This window comes from Montipora foliosa, chromosome 3, assembly GCF_036669935.1.
Source record: "Montipora foliosa isolate CH-2021 chromosome 3, ASM3666993v2, whole genome shotgun sequence".
Lineage (NCBI taxonomy): Eukaryota > Metazoa > Cnidaria > Anthozoa > Scleractinia > Acroporidae > Montipora > Montipora foliosa.
The window spans coordinates 61514350-61533874 of record NC_090871.1 but is presented as its reverse complement, the minus strand read 5'-3'; the positions used below and the strand labels follow the sequence as shown (position 1 = coordinate 61533874).

Below are 19525 nucleotides of genomic sequence, written 5' to 3'. Positions count from 1 at the left end.
ACAGCAAAGGTCAGACTAACAGTTGCGTTTTGCAGCGGGACGTAAAACCAATTAAAATAAATAAGCCAAGAAATTATTAGCTAGCCTGCAAACAGTGTTCTCGTACAGGAATACTAAAATAGCGAGCGCACGAAACCATCGCTACACCCAATAGATCACGCTAACACGAACGTAGAAGCTGAGGACGAGAGAACTTTATTACAACTTGACGCGGGGCAATTTTTTTTGGCCTGCCAGCTATCGAAAACTTTGTCGGAAGACAAACAAAAAATGCCTCATGTCAAGCTGAAGCCTACCATTTCCCGTTTCATATACAGAAGGTGTCGAAGCAAACAGTGCGATTTTGATAACTTAGTTAAGGCGCGATGGACGACAACTAAGTTGTCACGGCGCAATGGCCGACAACTCTAGCCTCTCTGTTTGGATTAATTGAGCGCGCAAAATGTGAAAGAAAAACAGTGTCACATATTCCTTTGTGCCACCCCAACGACTTACGCCTAACAACATGTTCCATAATTTGTTGTCCTAATGATTGTGGTTCTTCATTCCTTGGCGCCTCGATGACGAATCGTTCAGGATTTGTCAAGACCAGCTCTGATGGACTAGCTCTAGTTCCAACAGCTACAGGTACCACTTTGACTCCTCTGTTGTGCAAAGGTTCAGAGGCCTTTTCGATATCAGATGAACTCAGTCCTGATCCTTTGTCCGTGATAACAACCAAAACCTTTGAAACAATTTCAACGTGAGTAACAATACTCAAGACGTTGGTCTCGGTAAACACATTCAAGAACTTAAGCAACGACAACAGCGACGGTAAAGAGAACGTCACAAATTTGCATATTTAGTGGAAAAAAACAATAGCTTTGCGCGCACTGCACGTGCGTTTTTCACTTTTGTCCATTATTTTGCCGTCGTCTGCAAACAACAACGAAATAGCCAAAAAGGTGGAAGTTTAATGAAGGACGTCAGCACTTGAGGATAAAATTGCATTTTCTCCCCTAAATTACGAGACGTTCCGACAAGTGTCATATTTGAGGAATTACCACACCCTTGTCATAGTACAACGTTTGAAATAGTCACGAAGTGGTTACAAATAACGCGAATTTATAGTCGTTCTCGTTGCCGTTGCCGTCGCCGTCGTCGTTGCTTACCTTCCCTAATTATTAGAGAGCTTTAGATTCTAGGACGAGAACGACTACGAGTACGAGATTTTCTCATAGAACAACAGTGAGCGCGCGCAAAACAGCGTCATTTTGGCGGGAAAACCGTGATACCGGCGTCATTTTAGTACGAGGTTTAACAACAATGTCATCGCGTCAAAACAAGTCAACAACAGGGTAGCAGTTTTGGCATTTTTCAGTCAGCAAAAAGGCTCAGTTCTCGTCCTCGTCCTAGAATCTAAAGGTCTGTATTAGCATGCAGCATCCTGCAATCATCATAGAACCGAAGCACAAAGGGTTGTGAGAAATCGGTGGCGTAAGCGAAAAATATTACGGAAACAATGTTTCGCGACGAAGTTCCCTCGTTTGCAGGCTTCGTGCGTTGTGGACTATTTCTAAATTGAATTCCGTACTCTCTTATGATTACTATATAGGCCGCCCCTCTTCTCCTCAGAAGGAAATATTGGTAGTCACAGAATTTCAAGTTGTACCTTTCTAGCGTCTGGCCTGGCGCCCGCAGATTCAAATACTTTGGTCGCCTCGTCAATAGCTTTCTTCAAATCAGAACCACCAGTCTTCCGCGCAAGCCGCTGGACAGATTTTATCAACGCATTCGGAGTGGTCACTTCCTTGTCGAAGTTGATTTCTGTCGAGACATCGACTCCAAACACGATGACCGAATAACGCAGCCTGCTTGTTCCGTATTTGCCGATTATCCAGCTTATGGTATCTTTTATTAAACTAAAGGTTTGAATGTAGTTGACGGAGTCTGCGCTTACAGCGAAGGCAACGTCTACTTCTGTTTCGACTGTTGGTGGATCTGAAATGTAAAAATAGACACTCTACAGCGAATCAGTGGAAAGCAATTTCAGTGTATTGATGGAAAGCGGCGACGCACGAACTAACGTTCCATACAGCTGCTTGCATTTTGAGGGTCAAATTAAGAATTTTATCCGCAGCCGCATTAATAATTGTCACGCAATCGCTCCGCTCCTGTTTTCCCTATTTCTCTGTCACGTAACACAAAGCTCCACTTGCTGCGTGACAATGCGTGTGATATAGAGGGCGTAGCAAGTAAAGGAAAGTCATAGTGTGGATTTGGATGCTTAACCAACCTGTACGAATCAGTTTTACTATTTCAGCTGATAACTGGTTTGGGTCTTCATCAATTGGCGCATCAATGATGTTGCCTGTATGCGGCGTGACATAAGCCAGCTCGGTAATATCCGAGTCGTCTCCAATCGAAACAGCAATAATCTCAACATCTTTGTTCTCCAGCTGACTCGCTCCAGTCCTCAGTACACTCTCTTCTATTCCCGAACTCCTGTCCGTCAATATTACAAGGACCTTTTTGGCACTTTTTCTCACACCACCGCCTTGAAATAGACTTTTGGTGGTTTCAAGTGCCTGTTCAAGGACTGGAGAGGTTTGGCTGCCTGCAAGTAAATGAATGCCCGATAAATGAAGTATAAGACTGAATCAAAATGAATCAAAGACATTTTCTGTGGCTAAGAATGCAAGTAATACGCCGAGTTCGATATATCAATATTTAGGCATGGCTACAAGGCTTTATGGTCAAATTTCACGGCTCAGTTCTGTTTTCTTCGTCTCACAAGTCTCAAGGGAGATTTCGAAACAAACCAATATTCAAATTTAAGCATGCAGCCTCGTAGCCATGTGAGAATATTGATAGATCACACGTGGCCTATTGCTTGAGTCTAAGCATTTGCCTGAGCCTCCATCTTCTATACCAGTCCTCTGAGTCAACCTTGAATCACATTGCGGGTATTTTCACAATAGCCAATCATAAGAGACTTATTACGTCACAATACAGCACTCCCGAACACGAAGTTACCCTCGAAATGATGACAAGATATAGCAGTTCTAAAAATAAAAAGATATGGGAGAGGGTTGATTCAAAGGTATAATACGTAAGGAGGCTCCAGGCAATGGTCTTCTGTTGCTGTCTGTTTTCTATTTCATGCACGCAGGACGTTTAAACTAATGCTTAGCGATAGCGATATCGTCGTGAATTCAATCTAACGCGTCGCAATGGCAGTATCGCCCGTCTGCAAATCAAGTACCTCTTGGTTTGGGGAGGGAGTCAATGTACTCCTTAACGTCTTCCTTCGTGAGCGCCTTATCTGAAAATTCCGCCGTCGCTAGTGCCTGAGTACCATAGATAACCACAGTGTAGTGGACTTTGGAGGTGCCATAGTTGTCAACAATGGATTTGACGGTGTCTTTCATGAGCTCAAATGACTGGTTTGAAAGCCCAGATACAGAACACATTGCAAAAACAAGGTCTACTTCTTCAATTGGTAGTAGTACAGCTGAAACATACAAGAAATAATGACTGTTTTAATAAATGAAGATTGACAGGAGCAGTGGACGTCCAGGAGATTCCAGTGAAAGCCGGTTGGCCAACTCTTGGTCAGACAAACGCTAACACGAATGTTGATCCCCGTGGCTCAACCGCGAGTACTCGTGGGAATGTACCCGTCGAACTGACAAGCGTTAGAAATAGAAAGGAATTACGAAGGGGAAGCCAGCTAAACTCAAGAAAAACAAGCGAAACGCCACCGCTCTTAATCATAAGGGAGCTTAAGCATTAACGAAAAGCGGCGGCCATGAGAAACCGTCGTCTAAAAATATAGCCTCGAGTTATTGTAATCATTTCGGGACCATTCAAAGTCGTTCGTCATCTAAATTGTACAGAAACTATCCGGGAAATAAATTGTCAAAGCTATGAACCACGTGATAGTTTGGAGAAAAAAATTGAGAACATTGAAAATTCATTGCCGTCGGGTGGCAACAGCCTCCACTTGACGTCAAATTTCGTCATTTCATATCCTTCTCAGGAAAGGAACGGCAAGGTAATGGAACAATAGGGCCGTTTATACGAGAGAAAATAAGCCGCGGTTAACTCTGGCCGCGGCTTACGTAAGCTGCGAAAGGAACTATTTATACGAGTATAAACTCCCCGGCCAGGATAAGCCGCGGCTTGAGAAAGCCGTGAACGTAGATTTTGTACCATTTATACGGGGTGTTCGCGTCTTATGTAAGCCGCGACCAGAGTAAGCCGCGGCTTATTTTCTCTCGTATAAACGGCCCTATTAGATTGAACGCACGTTTAGAGAGGGGAGGACTATTGTTTATAATCATAAACCGGTTACTTTTTTTGCTGTTCGCGTTCTCGTGGACATCATAGTTGCTCACGATAAACGAGTTGAACCGTATTAATTTGCCTTAAAATAATCACATCATAACGGCAGGGCAACAACCTTTCTGGAAATGCTATTTTCAGCATTCTTCTCAAGATATTTCTTTCAAAAATAAAAATAAAAAGTCACCTACGAAATTTTTACATTTCAGGGCTCGAAATAACGGCCGGTCAACGGACAATGTCCGAACTGATTTGGGAGTTGACCGCTCAACCTTTCGTCTTGCCGGTCATGTTGACCGGTCACATCTGATCGTTTTGAAAATGAAATAAATTAAGATTTCCATGTTGTTGAGTTCTTTCAGTTGTAGAAAGTCGCTGTGTATTGTCATTTGCGGAACTTTGATCTGAAATCATGGGTGAAATGCAACAAGAACCGTTGTTGACAATGAGTGCTTTAAATAAGCTCTAAGCAACAACTTTTTTGGAAATATATAACGCCACTTTTGGTTCATGGGCCCCTGTTTTAAGAGTTATTTATTTAATATAATTTGACAGGCCAGAAACGGTACGTGACCGAGCTAAAATGAATTTGGCCGGTCATCGTGTCCGGAGACTCTCCGGAAATTATTTCCAGCCCTGCATTTACGCATCAAATTAAAAGGGGGGGCTAAGCCCCTCCGTCCCTCTTGCCTCGCCGTCTTATCACCGCCTCCATTGTCCAATCCCTCATATCCTTTCAATACGAGTGCACAATGCGATTCATGGTAGTTTGCCTACACGCGTCATGTGTCAAAAGGTGGCTCCTTAACATGATTCCCTAGAAGTGGAACTTTTCACAGAAAAGTTCAAAATATTTAGTTTTTCAACTTGAAATTACGCCGATCAGGTCAAGCCAGATGATTCAACGTACACCAAGAGGAATATTGTCCACGGTTGCTTGCTTGGAAACTCTCGATATGAAGCGCTCTTGGACTGGACAACCCGCCCCCAACTCCAACCCCCCCCCCCCTCCCCCTCCCCCTGCTCTAAGATCTTATCAGCGCTAAACGTCTTGCAATCAAAGAAAGGAATCACTGTTAAGATGCCAAAATTGGTTCGACTTTTTCGAAGCACTCGCATTTTCTCCGAGCTTTCCCGAGTCATGCCGATTATCAATCATGAGCTTACGTTGAAACGCTTTTTCCATGATTCTCTCGCCCAATTCAGCTGGGTCCACATCTTTTGGAGCTTTGAGAACGTCGCCTTTCCTCTGGGTCATTGTCTCGAGCTGTGCAGCATCCGGGGATTTTCCAACACCCACAGCAATGACATGAATGGCTTTCTCCTCTAATGGTTTTGCCGCTGACCTGATTTCATCTGCAGACGAAGCTGAGCGGTCATCAGTAATCACCACGACAACCTGAGAAAATTAATTGCAAAATTCAATTATGATCCATGACAGTTAAAAGCCCACAAAGACGGCAAACTCTCACTGATTAGGGAATCTTTGCTGACGTTATTGTTTTCATTTTTTTCATTAACATAAGAGTTTGCTCACAGAATGCCTCATGCTGTTTACAATTTGACTTCAAAAAGTAACAGAACTTGTTCAACTTAGTTAAATCTCCAGTTTTAAGCCTTTTAGCTGTCATAACAAGACAGTTATTAGTCCGACTAATAATTTTAGTTTGATGTTCAAAACCTGATAAATTCACATTCTTTGTAAAATTTCGCATTTTCAACGCATCATTTGCTCAGAGATTATCTGGTATATTGGGTTCAAATTTTCAGAGAGAGTTCATTATGGAATGCACATCCAAAATTTAGTACTTTATTCTCCACTGACTGATGAGAAAACGATAACCTTGTGCTAACAAGGCAAAAAATGTAAACAAAAGATACCCTTATACAGCCTGCCCTTCAAAGATAACACATCAAACTGGCCTCATCTTTGTGCATGAAACGCCCACCCAACAGTAACGGAACTTCGTGCCCTACGATTTGCGTTCCTTGTGTGGTTTCTTTAACATCCACAGAAACAACAACTGAATGACTGTTCGTTGTAAAACGAAGCCTTCGGTTTATAGTCCTTTCCCATTGCCCTAGAAACGACATACCTTCAATGCAGTAGGTCTGACACCTTCGCCGTCAAAAACATTTTTTGCCGATTCCAACACTTCAACAAAATCCGGTGGTCCTGTACTTTCCGGTAAACCTTGCACCAACCCCTTGAGCTCCTCAGGAGAGTGGTCCTTTGCTGTAAACCTCTGGACAACGGTGGGATCAGCGCCAAAGGTGATAATGCCGTATCTTATGACATAAAACGAAATACTAACATCGACAACCGCTACGTCAACTGAAACATCACTTCAAAATGTAACCTCGCGCTATCGCAAGTCTTGACGCGACTTCTTGTTGTACGAAGTGAAGAAGTATCCTACAACTCGATCAATACTTTTGAAGTAAACTACAGAAAACTGATTCTCTGTTGTATGTTTACATTATCGTCAAACCTAATTTCACGTTATGTTTAGCAAAGAACTGTAAAGAAATGTACCAAATGCGTACCACACGTGCAGTCCAATCGTTCTATTTTCGACGCAAGTGCAGCCTTGTAGTTTTCCTCTTTAAACTAATAAAGTTATTGGTTAATGGCGCGTCCATCGCAATAACCATCATCGGTGCTTAAATTCTCTAATAAAAGTCACATTAGATACTCATTGACCAATTTTCATTAGATCTCTAGTGTTACCATGACAACTGCTTATAGAGCACGTAAACGATGATGTTTTCGGTAGATACCTCGTAGAAAACAATAAAGTGGACTTCCTCGTAAGCGACTACCTAACTTTGGGATACAGCCAGTACGTTATTGATTTATGCTGTTCTTCGGCTAAGTTAATTTTCATCAATTTAAGCCCGCATTTATCTAAAATTTCGTCTGCACACTGTAAATAGTAAGGACTACTTGTCTCCTTCTCGACTTTTCTTTCCTTTCTTAACCAATTGCAGAAGTCCTTATAAAGGCAGCAATGCTCCTCACCAGGAGCCCATCACCCGGAGCGTGCAACTTAACTATACTTGTGCAACGGCGTTTTCACAAGTAAGGTTATTTTTAGATTGCATTTCCCGCTAATGAGACTCCCACAGGAGCCCGATGACCAAATACAAGAAATTAAGCTGACGTCATAGGGTCACCGAACCGTAACTGACTTTGTTTTTTGACCTAATTCGCGGGAAGGGCTAGTCTAAAAATATACCTACTTGTGAAAACGCCGTTTCACAGACGCTGTATGGAAGTTGCACGCTCCAGGATGGGCTCCTGTCCTCACTTATTTTAAGACCCTGGCTGTTGGTTCGGCTGAACTCACAACACAAAACTGCAGTCTTCTCATCGTCACAGAGGGGAAGAGATTCGCGCAAAAATATAACAGCGTATGGCAGCAGCAAAAGCGGAGAGTTTCATAAACACATTAAGTGTGTTAATAACTTTTTGCTCATACCTGATACTTCCCACGCCATAGATGTTTATGACATACATTAGAGTGTCCTTCATGGTGCGGAGGGTTTCTGCGGCTTCGCTTGAGGTGGCACTAACGGCAAATATGACATCCACATCTGGTGCAGAAGGTACTGAAATGACACAAAGGCAATGGCGAGAGTCAAAATCAATTTCCTGATTGCGAGTTGTACATCGTCACGCTGCGTGGCGGGCCCACAGAATCTCGCGCCACACTCCCAGCCAATCAGAGGTTAAAGCCAAACGAATTCTGACTTTCCTGCCGTTGGGTGTTTTCCCGCGCTTGCATGGCGCCAGTTGAATGTATTTGATTTGCTTTGCGATTGGCTAATTTGACTGACGTTGTGATTCGCTCAAGTTATAACCTTGTAATGCAAGGTTTGGTCATAGTTCATAAAGATGGACTGGTTATGAAAACTATGGAAACTTCAAAAGCGAGACCAGTCATATCGCGCTTCATGTTAACTTGACCTTGACCATAGACCTTATTCATAAATGGCGGCGGTCACATTTATAATTCTTTTGTCCACGTGAAAATTAGCCTACCAAGCCTCATTTTAGAGCAAGAATTCTTTTCAATTCACTGTATGGTATCGAGGCTTGGTAGGCTAATTTGCACTTCGACAATAGAATTATAAATTGGCCGCCATTTATGAATAAGGTCTATGCACAATCTTTTGTCCTCGCTTTGCAACTGAGTTCTGAATAAATTAATCGAGACTTTTGATTGGCTGTGTTTTAGAAAAAAAGGTGTCGAGTTTCATAACCATCTCCATATATAAACTATGGTTTGGTGAAACAATCGCTACAATCATCAAGATCTTCACTCCCTGCTAACAAAAAGATACCTTAACAATATCCGAAGACAACATCTTAGAATACGATGTTAAAATCTAAAAAAAAATTAAAACTCCGCGGATATACTTTGAAGCTTGTTACATTTATGTTTTCCATTCTATGCAATCTCGCTCACAAAATGATCGTGAAATCCTATATTTTAAGAAGTAAGTGAGTACACAAAGGTGAACTTTCATTTCCTTTGTTAGTCGTTCCAAGGACAGACTGGATACTTCAGTTACCTTTTAAAAGTCTAATAGTCAAAGGAGGCGAATTATCACGAATACGTTGCAAAAATTGAAAGTGCTACTACGATCAAAAATTACTTCCTTTTTTTTCCAGATTTTGAAAGCGTGATTACTCAACACTTGACTGGCAAAATTTTGAGCTTGGATTTTATCCAAAGGCTGTTTACTTTGAGTGTATAAGTTTTGGATTTCACGGTCCGCCATTACTCACGTTCCAAACTGACCGATTCGACCTCAGAGGGTTGGATCTATGGAAAAGTGACGTCATTTACTCATTAGCTTAAAATTTCAGCGTGTAAACACAGCTTATGATATACATGTGTGCAAAATACGAGTTTAAGAGTCTGAAGGCCCGAAACGCCCGTGCGCATACACACGGATTGCATTCTTAAACTATTGAGTCTTTGACGTCATTTTCTCCTCGATCCAGGTCTCTCAAGATTTTAAAAATAGTAATGGCGGACTTTGAAACGGGAAAATGCTAGTTAAAATAAACAGGTGTCTTTTTGAAATCAAGGCTTAAGACTTGGGTCACTTAACTTTTAGTTAACCTAGTTTTGAAATTCAAAGAAAAAGAAAAATGGATTTTTTGTCATAGCAGCACTTTGACTAACAATTTAATGAGAGGTTAAGTCCCTAACATTGCAAATATCACATGAATGCATCGTAACAACTCAAAACTTCAAAATACCTTTCAAGACTTTCCTCATAATCGTCTCTGCCAAGTTATCTGGTTCGAAGTCCGTTGGTGCCTCAATCAGATTTTTTTCATCTTTCGTTGCTGTTTCCAGTTCGTTTGCATCAGCTTCCTTTCCAACAGCAACTGGGATCACCTTTATCCTCTCTTCACGCAAACCGTTCGCGGCGTCTTTGATTACAGATTGTGAAACACCCGATCTTTTGTCCATTATCACGACAAGCACTTTTTTCGCTCCTGGTCGAGTTCCTGGGCCCTCAAAGAGCTTTAATGACTCTGTTAGAGCCTTTCCGAGATCAGGAGCTTTAAGGGAAAAGAAAAAAAAAGCGTCCATTTCAGGGACTGAAGGCTGCTGTAAACAACCACAAATAATTTAACAATGCGGTATGTCGTAAAAGTTGAGTAGTAGGTCCATGCACCGGTTTACAGAAAATAATAACATTCCTTTCCATGACTCCTTCAAAAAATCCCCTGTTTACTGTTTTTGCCCTAAATAGATGAATGCGGAGATCCTTAACTTTCGCTTGATCCTGTACAAACACTTAGACAACTGCTTATACTAACATGAATACTTATACTATTTATCATTACACAAACGAATTTACCAAGACGTGTACTGATAATAAGATCTTGAATACCAATCACAGCACCAATACCAAAATCAATGCCCGTCTAATACTAATACCAACTTCTACCAATACCAGCAGTAATTCCAGTATGTACCAATACTAATACCAATAACAGTGCGAATACTAACACTGATATCAATGCTAATACCAGCACTAAATACCAATACCGGTCAATACCAAGTTCTTAGTCTAAAGAGGACATGCTGTGACAGCGCAGAGTCACGAATCTCGACCCACGCAATGTCTAACCTGTGGGACTTCTTGGGACTGATTCCAAGAAGCTGATCATGTCTTCTTTGGAAATTGCGTCACGATGAAAGTCACGGGCGCGGCTCGGCACAGAACCAAACGCTAGCAATGCGTAGTGGATCTGTTCTGTTCCATACTGCTTGACGATGTACTTGGTGGTATCCTTGATCCGACTGAATGTTTCATCTGCGTCAGTAGCCGTTGCGCTGACAGCAAAAGCAAGATCGATCTCTGGTACTGGCGACTTTTCTACAGGAGAAAAATTCAAATCATTTGAGCTCATCGTTGTAAGCGGTTTTGAAGGCTGTGTTCGAAATACGCCTTCAATGGAGCAGTTAAGAGCCAGAAAGGTTTTGATTTCATTTCGATGGGGAGGTGAAATGCCATGGGAACGAAGTAATCCGGCATCCCGTTCGATCATAATACTTAGTCAATACTTTTTAAAATGATCGCCATCGATTGATGTTTCTTTATATCCTTAAAGAAGAAAAAGCAATTAAATAAAACGAAAACAATATAGTTGCCCTGATCATCAACAAATCTCTTCATGCCGGTGAATATCGTAGCATAACCCGAACTACTTAACAATTAGACCCGTGGCCCTTGCGGGCGAAGGGTCTAATTGTTTTAGTATCACCCAACTAGTCGGACAGAAAAGGCAATAATAAAGTTAGCAAATGCAAATTAAAGAAATAATTATTTGGGAATAAAACGAAAGAAAGCGTAACGCTTTTCGCTACTCGAGGACTATTAATAATAGTCCTCTAGTGGCGTAGCCAATCAAAATGCAGGATTTGCATTAGTCCACTAGTTGGCTGATACTAAAAGAGGATATTTGCACATCCTTTAGTAGGTAATCAATACATTTAAATCTACCTCGGATCTTGTCCATGATCTTCTCTCCAACCTCATTTGCCTTGTCATCCTTCCCAGTCTCTATCACGTTTTTCTTATCACGCGTGGTGTGCCCCAGTTCTAGAGGATCGGCCTCTTTCCCGACCGCAATTGCGATCACTTTAATGTCTTGTTCCTCGAGAGGCTTGGTAGCCGCTTTGACGTCATCCTCACTTGAACCCGACTTTAGGTCCGCCATTATGACAAGGACCTGAGCATCGTTGAAAATATTAAAAGAAAGCGCATTAGATGAGCTCGTTTTCGCGATCAATGGAAGCAGTAGTTGTTGTCTTTTACAGTAAATGACGACAAGAGAATACGAGCCCCATGAAGGATATTTGAATCTCAGTTCTTTTTGGTTGCGCCAATGGTGCGAAGGTTATTTTCAAGTGAATAAAATAAGTGTATATATTTCAAGTGCAGGTTATAGGCGAAAGATAGAAGTGATCCTCGCGGTTAGAGCGGTTTTCAATTGAGTGTCGAAAGTAATTTGCGAATTGATATGGTTTTGCAGTACTTCACTCAGTGATTGGTTCAAGGTTCTCGCGCCACTTTTTCAACCAATCGGAAGTGAAATCAAAATCAATCGTGACTCGTGCACATTTTCCCGCGCTTTGTGTTGGCTACGTGTAATTACTTCGAGTTTTGTTTGGTTTACTGGATTGTGTCCGTCCTTTCTGATTGGAGAAATTGATTACTTTGGTTTTGGTTTTGGTTTTACGACACTCGATTGAAACTCGCTCTAACTGGCGATTTTAAGCAATTGTCACTTTATAGACACTTGAAAATTCAGGCGGCTTCCACGGTATTCGAACACGTGACCTCTGCGCTGCCAAGCTCCGAGAGGTTTTGGGGAAGTTCGAGTCTCGAACGAACTGGGCCTCTAAAATTAAGACGTTGAGAAACTTCTGAGGACCCTTGTGCTCGATAAACGTTTGATTTAAATCTAGCTTTTCCTTTTTTTCTATCCCCTGATCAAAGTAGTAGTATACCTTGTGTGTTAAAGGTCTCCTGCTGCCGTCTTCAAACAGTTTCAACGCCTTCTTCAACGCTTCTGCCAGATCTGGTGTCCCTGTGCCCACCGAAAGCTTCCCTACTGCAGCCTTAAGCTGCTCAAGGGAAGGTAGAGTCTGGTTGAAGTTGATTTTCGTTGTCGCCGTATCGCCATATACAACAACACTGTAGTAAATATTTTCAGTTCCATAAGTTTCGATGATGTAGGAAATCGTGTTCTTCATCAGCTTAAAGGTTTCGTTGTGGAACACACTTGCAGCGCTAAGCGCGAATAAGAGATCAATCTCTGGAATGGGAGGCCGAACTAAAAACAAAAGGAACATATAACAAGAGAGTTGCTAAGTGCAGGCATCCAGAGCTTTCAAGAATGGCAGTCAGTTCTCAGAGGAGAAATGTTCCAATGAATGGAAAACTATGAGCCTCCACGCAACATGTAGGTAAAGAAACTGTCACAAAACAGAAAAAAATGAAAGAGAAAAAAACGGCTATACGCAACAAAAAATATCACTTTTCTTGCTCAGACGCCACAAATCCAATACGCCTTTAAAATTAAATAAAGTTCAAATAAAATGAACTGTTCCTTTTTTGAGAAGAGGAGAAAAACGGATTACAAGGGTAAAAACTTTTCGGGGCAAAGTTGAGAAACAACAAACTCAACCCACATATAACGTCGAGACTAGAAATCCATCCAGGACCACTTGGGTGCAAGATGAGTTCTCTCACCCTCCACCCCACCAAAAAACACAAACTGCCTTTCATCGAGCTCCAAACTGGCTATTGACACTGCCAACGTTAATGAATAGCAAGCTAGGCGCCCGGGCAAGGCCTACTTCGCAAGAAAATGAATCCAAAATTAGCTAAGTGAGGTCAAACATGTTCAGTGCCCTTAGCTTAAGGTTCCGAACTAAAAGTATTAACACTGATCACAGCAAAAGTGTATTCGTTACTTACCTGTATAAATCACTTCCATGATCATCTTCGCCATTTCATCTGATTTTGTTCCATCCGGTGGTCGTAACACGTTTTTCCTGTCCGGAACAAGATTTTCCAGTTCCCCAGCGTCCGCATCATCACCTATGCCAACCGGGATCACCGCTATCCCACCATCTTCCAGAGTCTTGGCAGCTTTGTGAACATCTTCCGGTCTTGATCCAGACTTATTGTCCGTGATGACAACTAGGACCTGGGAAAGAAGAGACTGGTAAATGCAGTGTTCAGATACTTAACTTCGCAAGTGTATCGCTTCATTCCATGAATGCCCCTACGTACCTTTCATAGGAGAAAAGGAAAGGGTTTTCAGCTGAGCGCGTGCACGTAAGCCACACACGCAATTCTAAAGCTGCTTGCGTCAGCTCATGATTCAAAATAGTTCGCCGGAAAATAAACAAATACCGCTGATTTCTCTCACCTTTGTTGTAATTCTTATATACATAGAATATAAATATACATCTCTTATTCACGAAACCTTTCACAAACGGTTGAAAACCGTCACTTAAATCCGTTTGTGTTAGTATGTAGCTCCACTCGTGCGCGGACTTATGTTGCTCGTAGTGCCACCTTCTTGTGCAACAAATTTTTATGTTTCAAAAAGTAGACGTCGCTTTTACTTTTTGCAACATGGAAATTTGTTGCGCAAGGTGGTGGTAATACGCGCAACAAAACATCTCAACTTGCAACGAAACATTGCTGTGCGACAAGTTGCACGAAAAATGTTGCCCGTGTAACTGGGCTTTAACGCGCGGACTCGAATGAGCGGTTCACGCATGCGTAAATGCTGATCTTGTAACCCCCTCATTTTTCGTGATTTTGCATCTTCACTCGTTTATGTCTCTGCTTCTCTGCTTTTTAATTTTTGGTATGTTAACTTGTATTAATTTAAAATGTTTATCTTCGAAATTTTAAAAAAATCTATAGGTGAAAAAAAAAATTAGAGACATATTTCAAAAGAAATGATTTCTTCTGAAAAATTGGCCTACAGATTTTGAATTTTAAATATTTTGGAGATTATTTCTAACATTATCTGGAAACGCTGTATGGGAAGATTGCACACTGCCGTTTTTTTCAAAAAAGACAATATATATTGATTTTAAGGCTCAAAGAAATGCCTTCTATTGTTGCCATGGTAACGGTATTTTAAAGGAAAATGTGATGCAAGAAATCTATGATGGGTACTTTATACCCTGGCCAAATTTCGCCTTGATATGATTACCCTCACCATATCTAAGAACAGAATATGTTTATTTGTGTGAAAAAAGGAGAAACTATTTCGAGCCTCCTTAAGCACTGGTGACGGCAACCCAAAATTCCATTACAAAATTTATTTACCAAATGGTAAGTTTTAGTGCCATAAATCTCAGCATCATGACTTCATGACTTCAATTTCCACCCTGGTCAAAGAATTTTCACTTTCCTTGGGTAACTCATTTCCTTTCCTAGTGCTAGCACTAAGAATTGGATAGATTATGGTCAAATTGAGCAAACCGGTATAGTCACTAATTGATGTGAAAACTCAGTGCAAACTTGAAATTTGAAAAGTCTTTTTCATAGACCGTATTCATAAATGGCGGTTAAGTAATTATTCTTTTGTCTTTATGCTAATCAACCTCGCTAGCCTCGTTAGCACGAAAAAAATCCAAACGAACTTTTTCTCCAAAGTGAGGCTAGTGAGGATGAATGGCACAAAGATAAAAGAAGAATTTTTTGCCCGCCATTTATGAAAACAGTCTATTGCCGTCCCGGATAAGGGCAGTGAAACGTTGGTTCCATTTCACAACCCTTCTCCATGAACTCTGTCGGAGGTTAACAAAACCGATAAACTGTTGGCAAAGAATAGGACACAGAGTTGCCAGTCTTGTGGGTTTCAAAGGGACGTATCGTGCTCGAGGCCGCGAAAACATAAAGAGCCTAACACGAGGAAACTTTTCCGAGGCCTGGAACAATTGGAGGCAGATCAATGTTTAAGGGCCTCACCTTTCGAGCTGATGGTCTACTTCCATCGAACAGTTTTCTCGCTTCGTCGACAGCTTTGTCCAATCTCACAACGCCCTTCTCCCTTGTTGTCCGATTCAGCATCTTGAGAAGAGCATCGAAATCCGACGGTTGACTTTGAAAGTCAAACCAAACTTTTGATGTCTGGCCATAACCTATTAGCGCATACTTAATCTTTGACATGCCGTACATGTCAGCGAAGGCTGCGATAGTGTCTCTCATCAGTTTAAATGTTTCATCAGCATCTGCGGCAGTGGCGCTCAAGGCAAACGCCAGATCCACCGTGGGAACGTCGGGGATTTCTATCGAGAAAAGAGGGACAAACTTTCTTAATAAGAAGGCCCACATTCACTCAGTTGGCTGAGCACCGGGCTGCCATGCGGAAGGTCGTGAGTTCGACTCCGGCCGGACCAACACTCCGGGTCTTAAAAATAACTGAGGAGAAAGTACTGCCTTTGTAATAACATCGGCAAATGGTTAGACTTTCAAGTCTTCTCGGATAAGGACTATAAACCTTAGACCCTGTTTCACAAATATCATTGATGTTCATAAGTTCCCTGTGGGACGTTAAAGAACCCACACACTATTCAAGAAGAGTAGGGGATCAAGTTCCCGGTGTTGTGGCTGTCCTTCGTGAGTGTATGGGTGGGTGGGTATAGCAGGTCACCATCAGCTGTATAGCTGCCAATACTTCAACCTGCTCGACCAAATAAATAAATAACAAACAAACAAACAAACAAACCCAAACGTCAATGCGCACCGGGACTGAATTTCGTGTAAAACGAAAAATAGCTGACGTGTTGTTTCCCGCGTGATTCGCCAGAGTGCATTCAGCCAATCAGATCACACATTTGGACAAGCCGTCATTTGAAAACAAAAACGCCATAAAAATGAATATAAAATATTTACAAAAGGGTAGCATATGGTAGGAGGTAGAACAAGGGAGAGTCTATAACAGGACACGGAGTCCCTTACAAAGATGGAACAACGAGCGCTTTTCCCTCCCCAACCACGATATACCACAAAAACGGGAAAAGAAGGGAAAGGAAAGGAATTCCATTTAAGTATTAAGTCTTCTAGCGATGGAGCACCAATTGGGGACACTGTAAACTGAAATCAAGAAATTTACCCAAATCACATCAAATGTTGGTTTTTGAAAACAGGAGAAAACCAGAGTACCCAGAGAAAAACCTCTCGGTGCAGAGTAGAGAACCAACAAACCCAACCCACATATGACGCCGAGTCTGGGAATCGAACCCGGGCCACATTGGTGAGAGGCGAGCGCTCTCTTTGCGAATAGTGTGTGGGTTCTTTTACTTACGTCCCACAGAGTTACGAACATTGAATGGCAGTGAGACGTGGCCTACGGTTTATAGTCCCTATCGGAGAAGACTAGAGAGTCTAACCATTTGCAGATGTCATCAAAAAAAGGCAGCACTTTCTCCTCAGTTACTTAAAGTTTCTGAGTGAGGGGTCCAATGTTCAACCACTGACTGAGCCAACCGGTCGACAAAAATACCGACAACCAGAGTCTAGGGGTCACCCTAAGATTTCAAGTCTGGTCTATCTTGCCAGATGCATTTTTTAACGGACAAGAAAATCCTGTGGAACGGCTGTTTTGATCTCAAGGTACAGGAAGAGATTCTCTCAGACACTCCCTGTCCTTTGCATCAAACCACGCGCTCAGTAAAGGGCAGCCTCTATCTTCCCTTCCTGGCCTTGGGGTAAACCCTTTCCCGAGTAGACTTATTTACAGAACGCCTCCACTGGGACATTCAGCACGCCCATTGTTGTAAAAGCCAATCAAAAGAGAGCAACCTCAGCGTCAAGGGAAATATGATACTTTTCGCGGGAAAAAAATTTGTTTCTAAAAATAAATTTACGCGGGAAAGGCTTGACTCAAGGAATTAACGAAAATAGAGGCTCCCCATAACCCTTTCACGGCCAAAAATGCAAATTGACACTTATAGATTTTACTCTGTCTAACGCCAGACGATTTTACTCGTCAATGGGGAAGCCATCGGCAGTGAAAGGGTTAATTAATGAGCTTCTGATCAAACTAAACAATACATACCTTCCAACCCAAGTGCTATGACTTCTTTGGCCAGTTCTTCTGAACTGTCCGTCCTCTTTGCTGGGATTACATGGCGTCGGTTCGAGGCAACACCACCCAATTCTTTTCGATCACTTTCACGTCCCAGTCCAATCGCAATCACCTTGATACCATTACCTTTGAGCTCCCTCGTTACAGTCTCTGCCTTCTTTGCGTCTCCTCTAAACGTGTGATCTGTAAACACAACTAGAACCTTCTGCGCATCTGGACGCGTCCCTCCAGCTGTGAAAAGCTCCTGGCCTTTTTTCAATCCTTCCTCCAAGTTTGAGCCACCTTCTGTGGGAGTTGCAATCGACAGATACCGGTAAAGGTCTTCATCCTTGGGGAAACTTCGTTGGAAGTCAAAGTTTATCTCGGCATCGTCCCCATAAACAACCAAGCCATACTTAACTCGATCGATACTGTACTGGTCGATTATGGAATGTATGACAGACTTCATCTTTTCGAAATTCGCGGCGGCGTAAGAAGGAGACGTGGCGCTGAGGGCAAAGCCAATGTCCAACAAAGGAACATATTCGATGGCTAGGGATAAAAACAAAATGTTATACAATAGTCAAAGGGCATTGCGAGTGAAAAACACCCGGTTTCCCAACAAGAAGGGCCGAGGCACACACACACCCATTTTTATTCGCAGAAATGTTTTTAGGACACGTAAAGGTAGTAAGTTATAACTTCTAAGCCTATTTAAGGTCGAGGCACAATAGGCAATAGGGACCTTAAGATCTACGACGGCGACGTCGACGAAAACGTCACTTCAAAATAGAACTTTGCTCTAGTAAAAGTTTTTCGCGATTATTCCATCACGTTCACTTCGTACAATGTGGGCGAAGTATCCTAAAAATAAATTGGTACGAGCGGTTTCAGACTGAAAATGGAGAATGAAAGATTCCCTATTGCATGCTCACGTTGTCGTCAAAACCTAAAATTTAGTGATTTCACGTCGTCGTCACGCAGAGAACGGCAAAAATATGAGCTAAAATCCGTGCTGCACGTGCAGCACGATTACTTATGCTCTTTTAACCAATGATATCGTTGTTTTGTGGCGTTTTCGTCGACGTCGTCGTCGTAGATCTTAAGCTCCCCAATAGGGAACTTAAGCAACGACAACGGCGACGGCAACGAGAACGTCATCTCAAAATATAAATTTGTGTTATTTTAATCGCTTCGTGACTATTTCAACGTTTTTAATATGACAAGGGTGTGGTATTTCCTCAAAGATGACACCAGTCGGAACGCCACTCCATTTTAGGAGAGAAATTGAAAATTTATCCTCAAGTGCTGACGTTCTTCATAAAACCAAAAACTTGGCTATTTCACGTTGTTGTTTTGCTGACGACGGCAACGAAATGGACAAAAGTGAAAAACGCACGTGCAGGGCGTGCAAAGCTATTGTTTTTGCCCACTAAGTATGCAAATTTGTGACGTTCTCGTTGCCGTCGCCGTTGTCGTTGCTTAAGCTCCCTAATACGTCGCGGGAACAGCGGGTCACTTCATGTGTACTGTTTCCATAACCGGTCACTAGGAGAACGCACAAAGAGATTTCGCATGAGAGGAATGGGAACTACAATAGTTTTCTACTACACCAAGGAGGACTAGCGAATGCACTACCGAGGAATTATGAGAGATTTAATGACTCTTTCGTTAGTTAATTTAAATCTTGCCATATGGACGTGTCAAAAAACTGGAAGCACGGTTCAAATACTGCACTGAAGCTTTTTGTAGGTACGTCACATGATTTCGAATGCAATTTAGAATCAATGAGTAGGGCGAGTGCAATTTGTAGTCTTTGGAAAAGAAAAAGAGTGTTTATTTATTCCAAATTGCACGAGAAAGATCATATTAATACTTATTAATAACAGACATAACGCACGGGTATCATGTAATCAACCAAAAATTCCACCATCGCGAGCTAGTATTTGATTGGCTATCTGTGAGTTTTGACCAATCAAAATGCTTGATTTGTTACCTCTTTTTGCGCGAAAATTAACGCCTTCTGCACTGTGAAAGAAATGTATTTACTACATAAACACC

At 42.0% G+C, this 19525-nt stretch overlaps 1 protein-coding gene across 1 annotated transcript in view; it reads right to left on the bottom strand.

Annotated features, from left to right (window-relative positions):
• The window catches only part of LOC137996199 (uncharacterized), a 260410-nt gene that overhangs the window by 213577 nt on the left and 27308 nt on the right, over window positions 1–19525 (bottom strand). The window contains exons 14-27 of the mRNA XM_068841623.1: window positions 17456–18016; window positions 15364–15683; window positions 13345–13576; window positions 12372–12697; window positions 11362–11590; window positions 10486–10734; window positions 9602–9910; window positions 7809–7938; window positions 6423–6615; window positions 5494–5725; window positions 3245–3493; window positions 2276–2596; window positions 1652–1980; window positions 496–724 (exon numbers count right to left, since the gene is read on the bottom strand). Coding sequence (XP_068697724.1) covers window positions 496–724; window positions 1652–1980; window positions 2276–2596; window positions 3245–3493; window positions 5494–5725; window positions 6423–6615; window positions 7809–7938; window positions 9602–9910; window positions 10486–10734; window positions 11362–11590; window positions 12372–12697; window positions 13345–13576; window positions 15364–15683; window positions 17456–18016 — 3909 coding nt within the window. The remainder of the gene's footprint in view (window positions 1–495; window positions 725–1651; window positions 1981–2275; window positions 2597–3244; window positions 3494–5493; window positions 5726–6422; window positions 6616–7808; window positions 7939–9601; window positions 9911–10485; window positions 10735–11361; window positions 11591–12371; window positions 12698–13344; window positions 13577–15363; window positions 15684–17455; window positions 18017–19525) is intronic.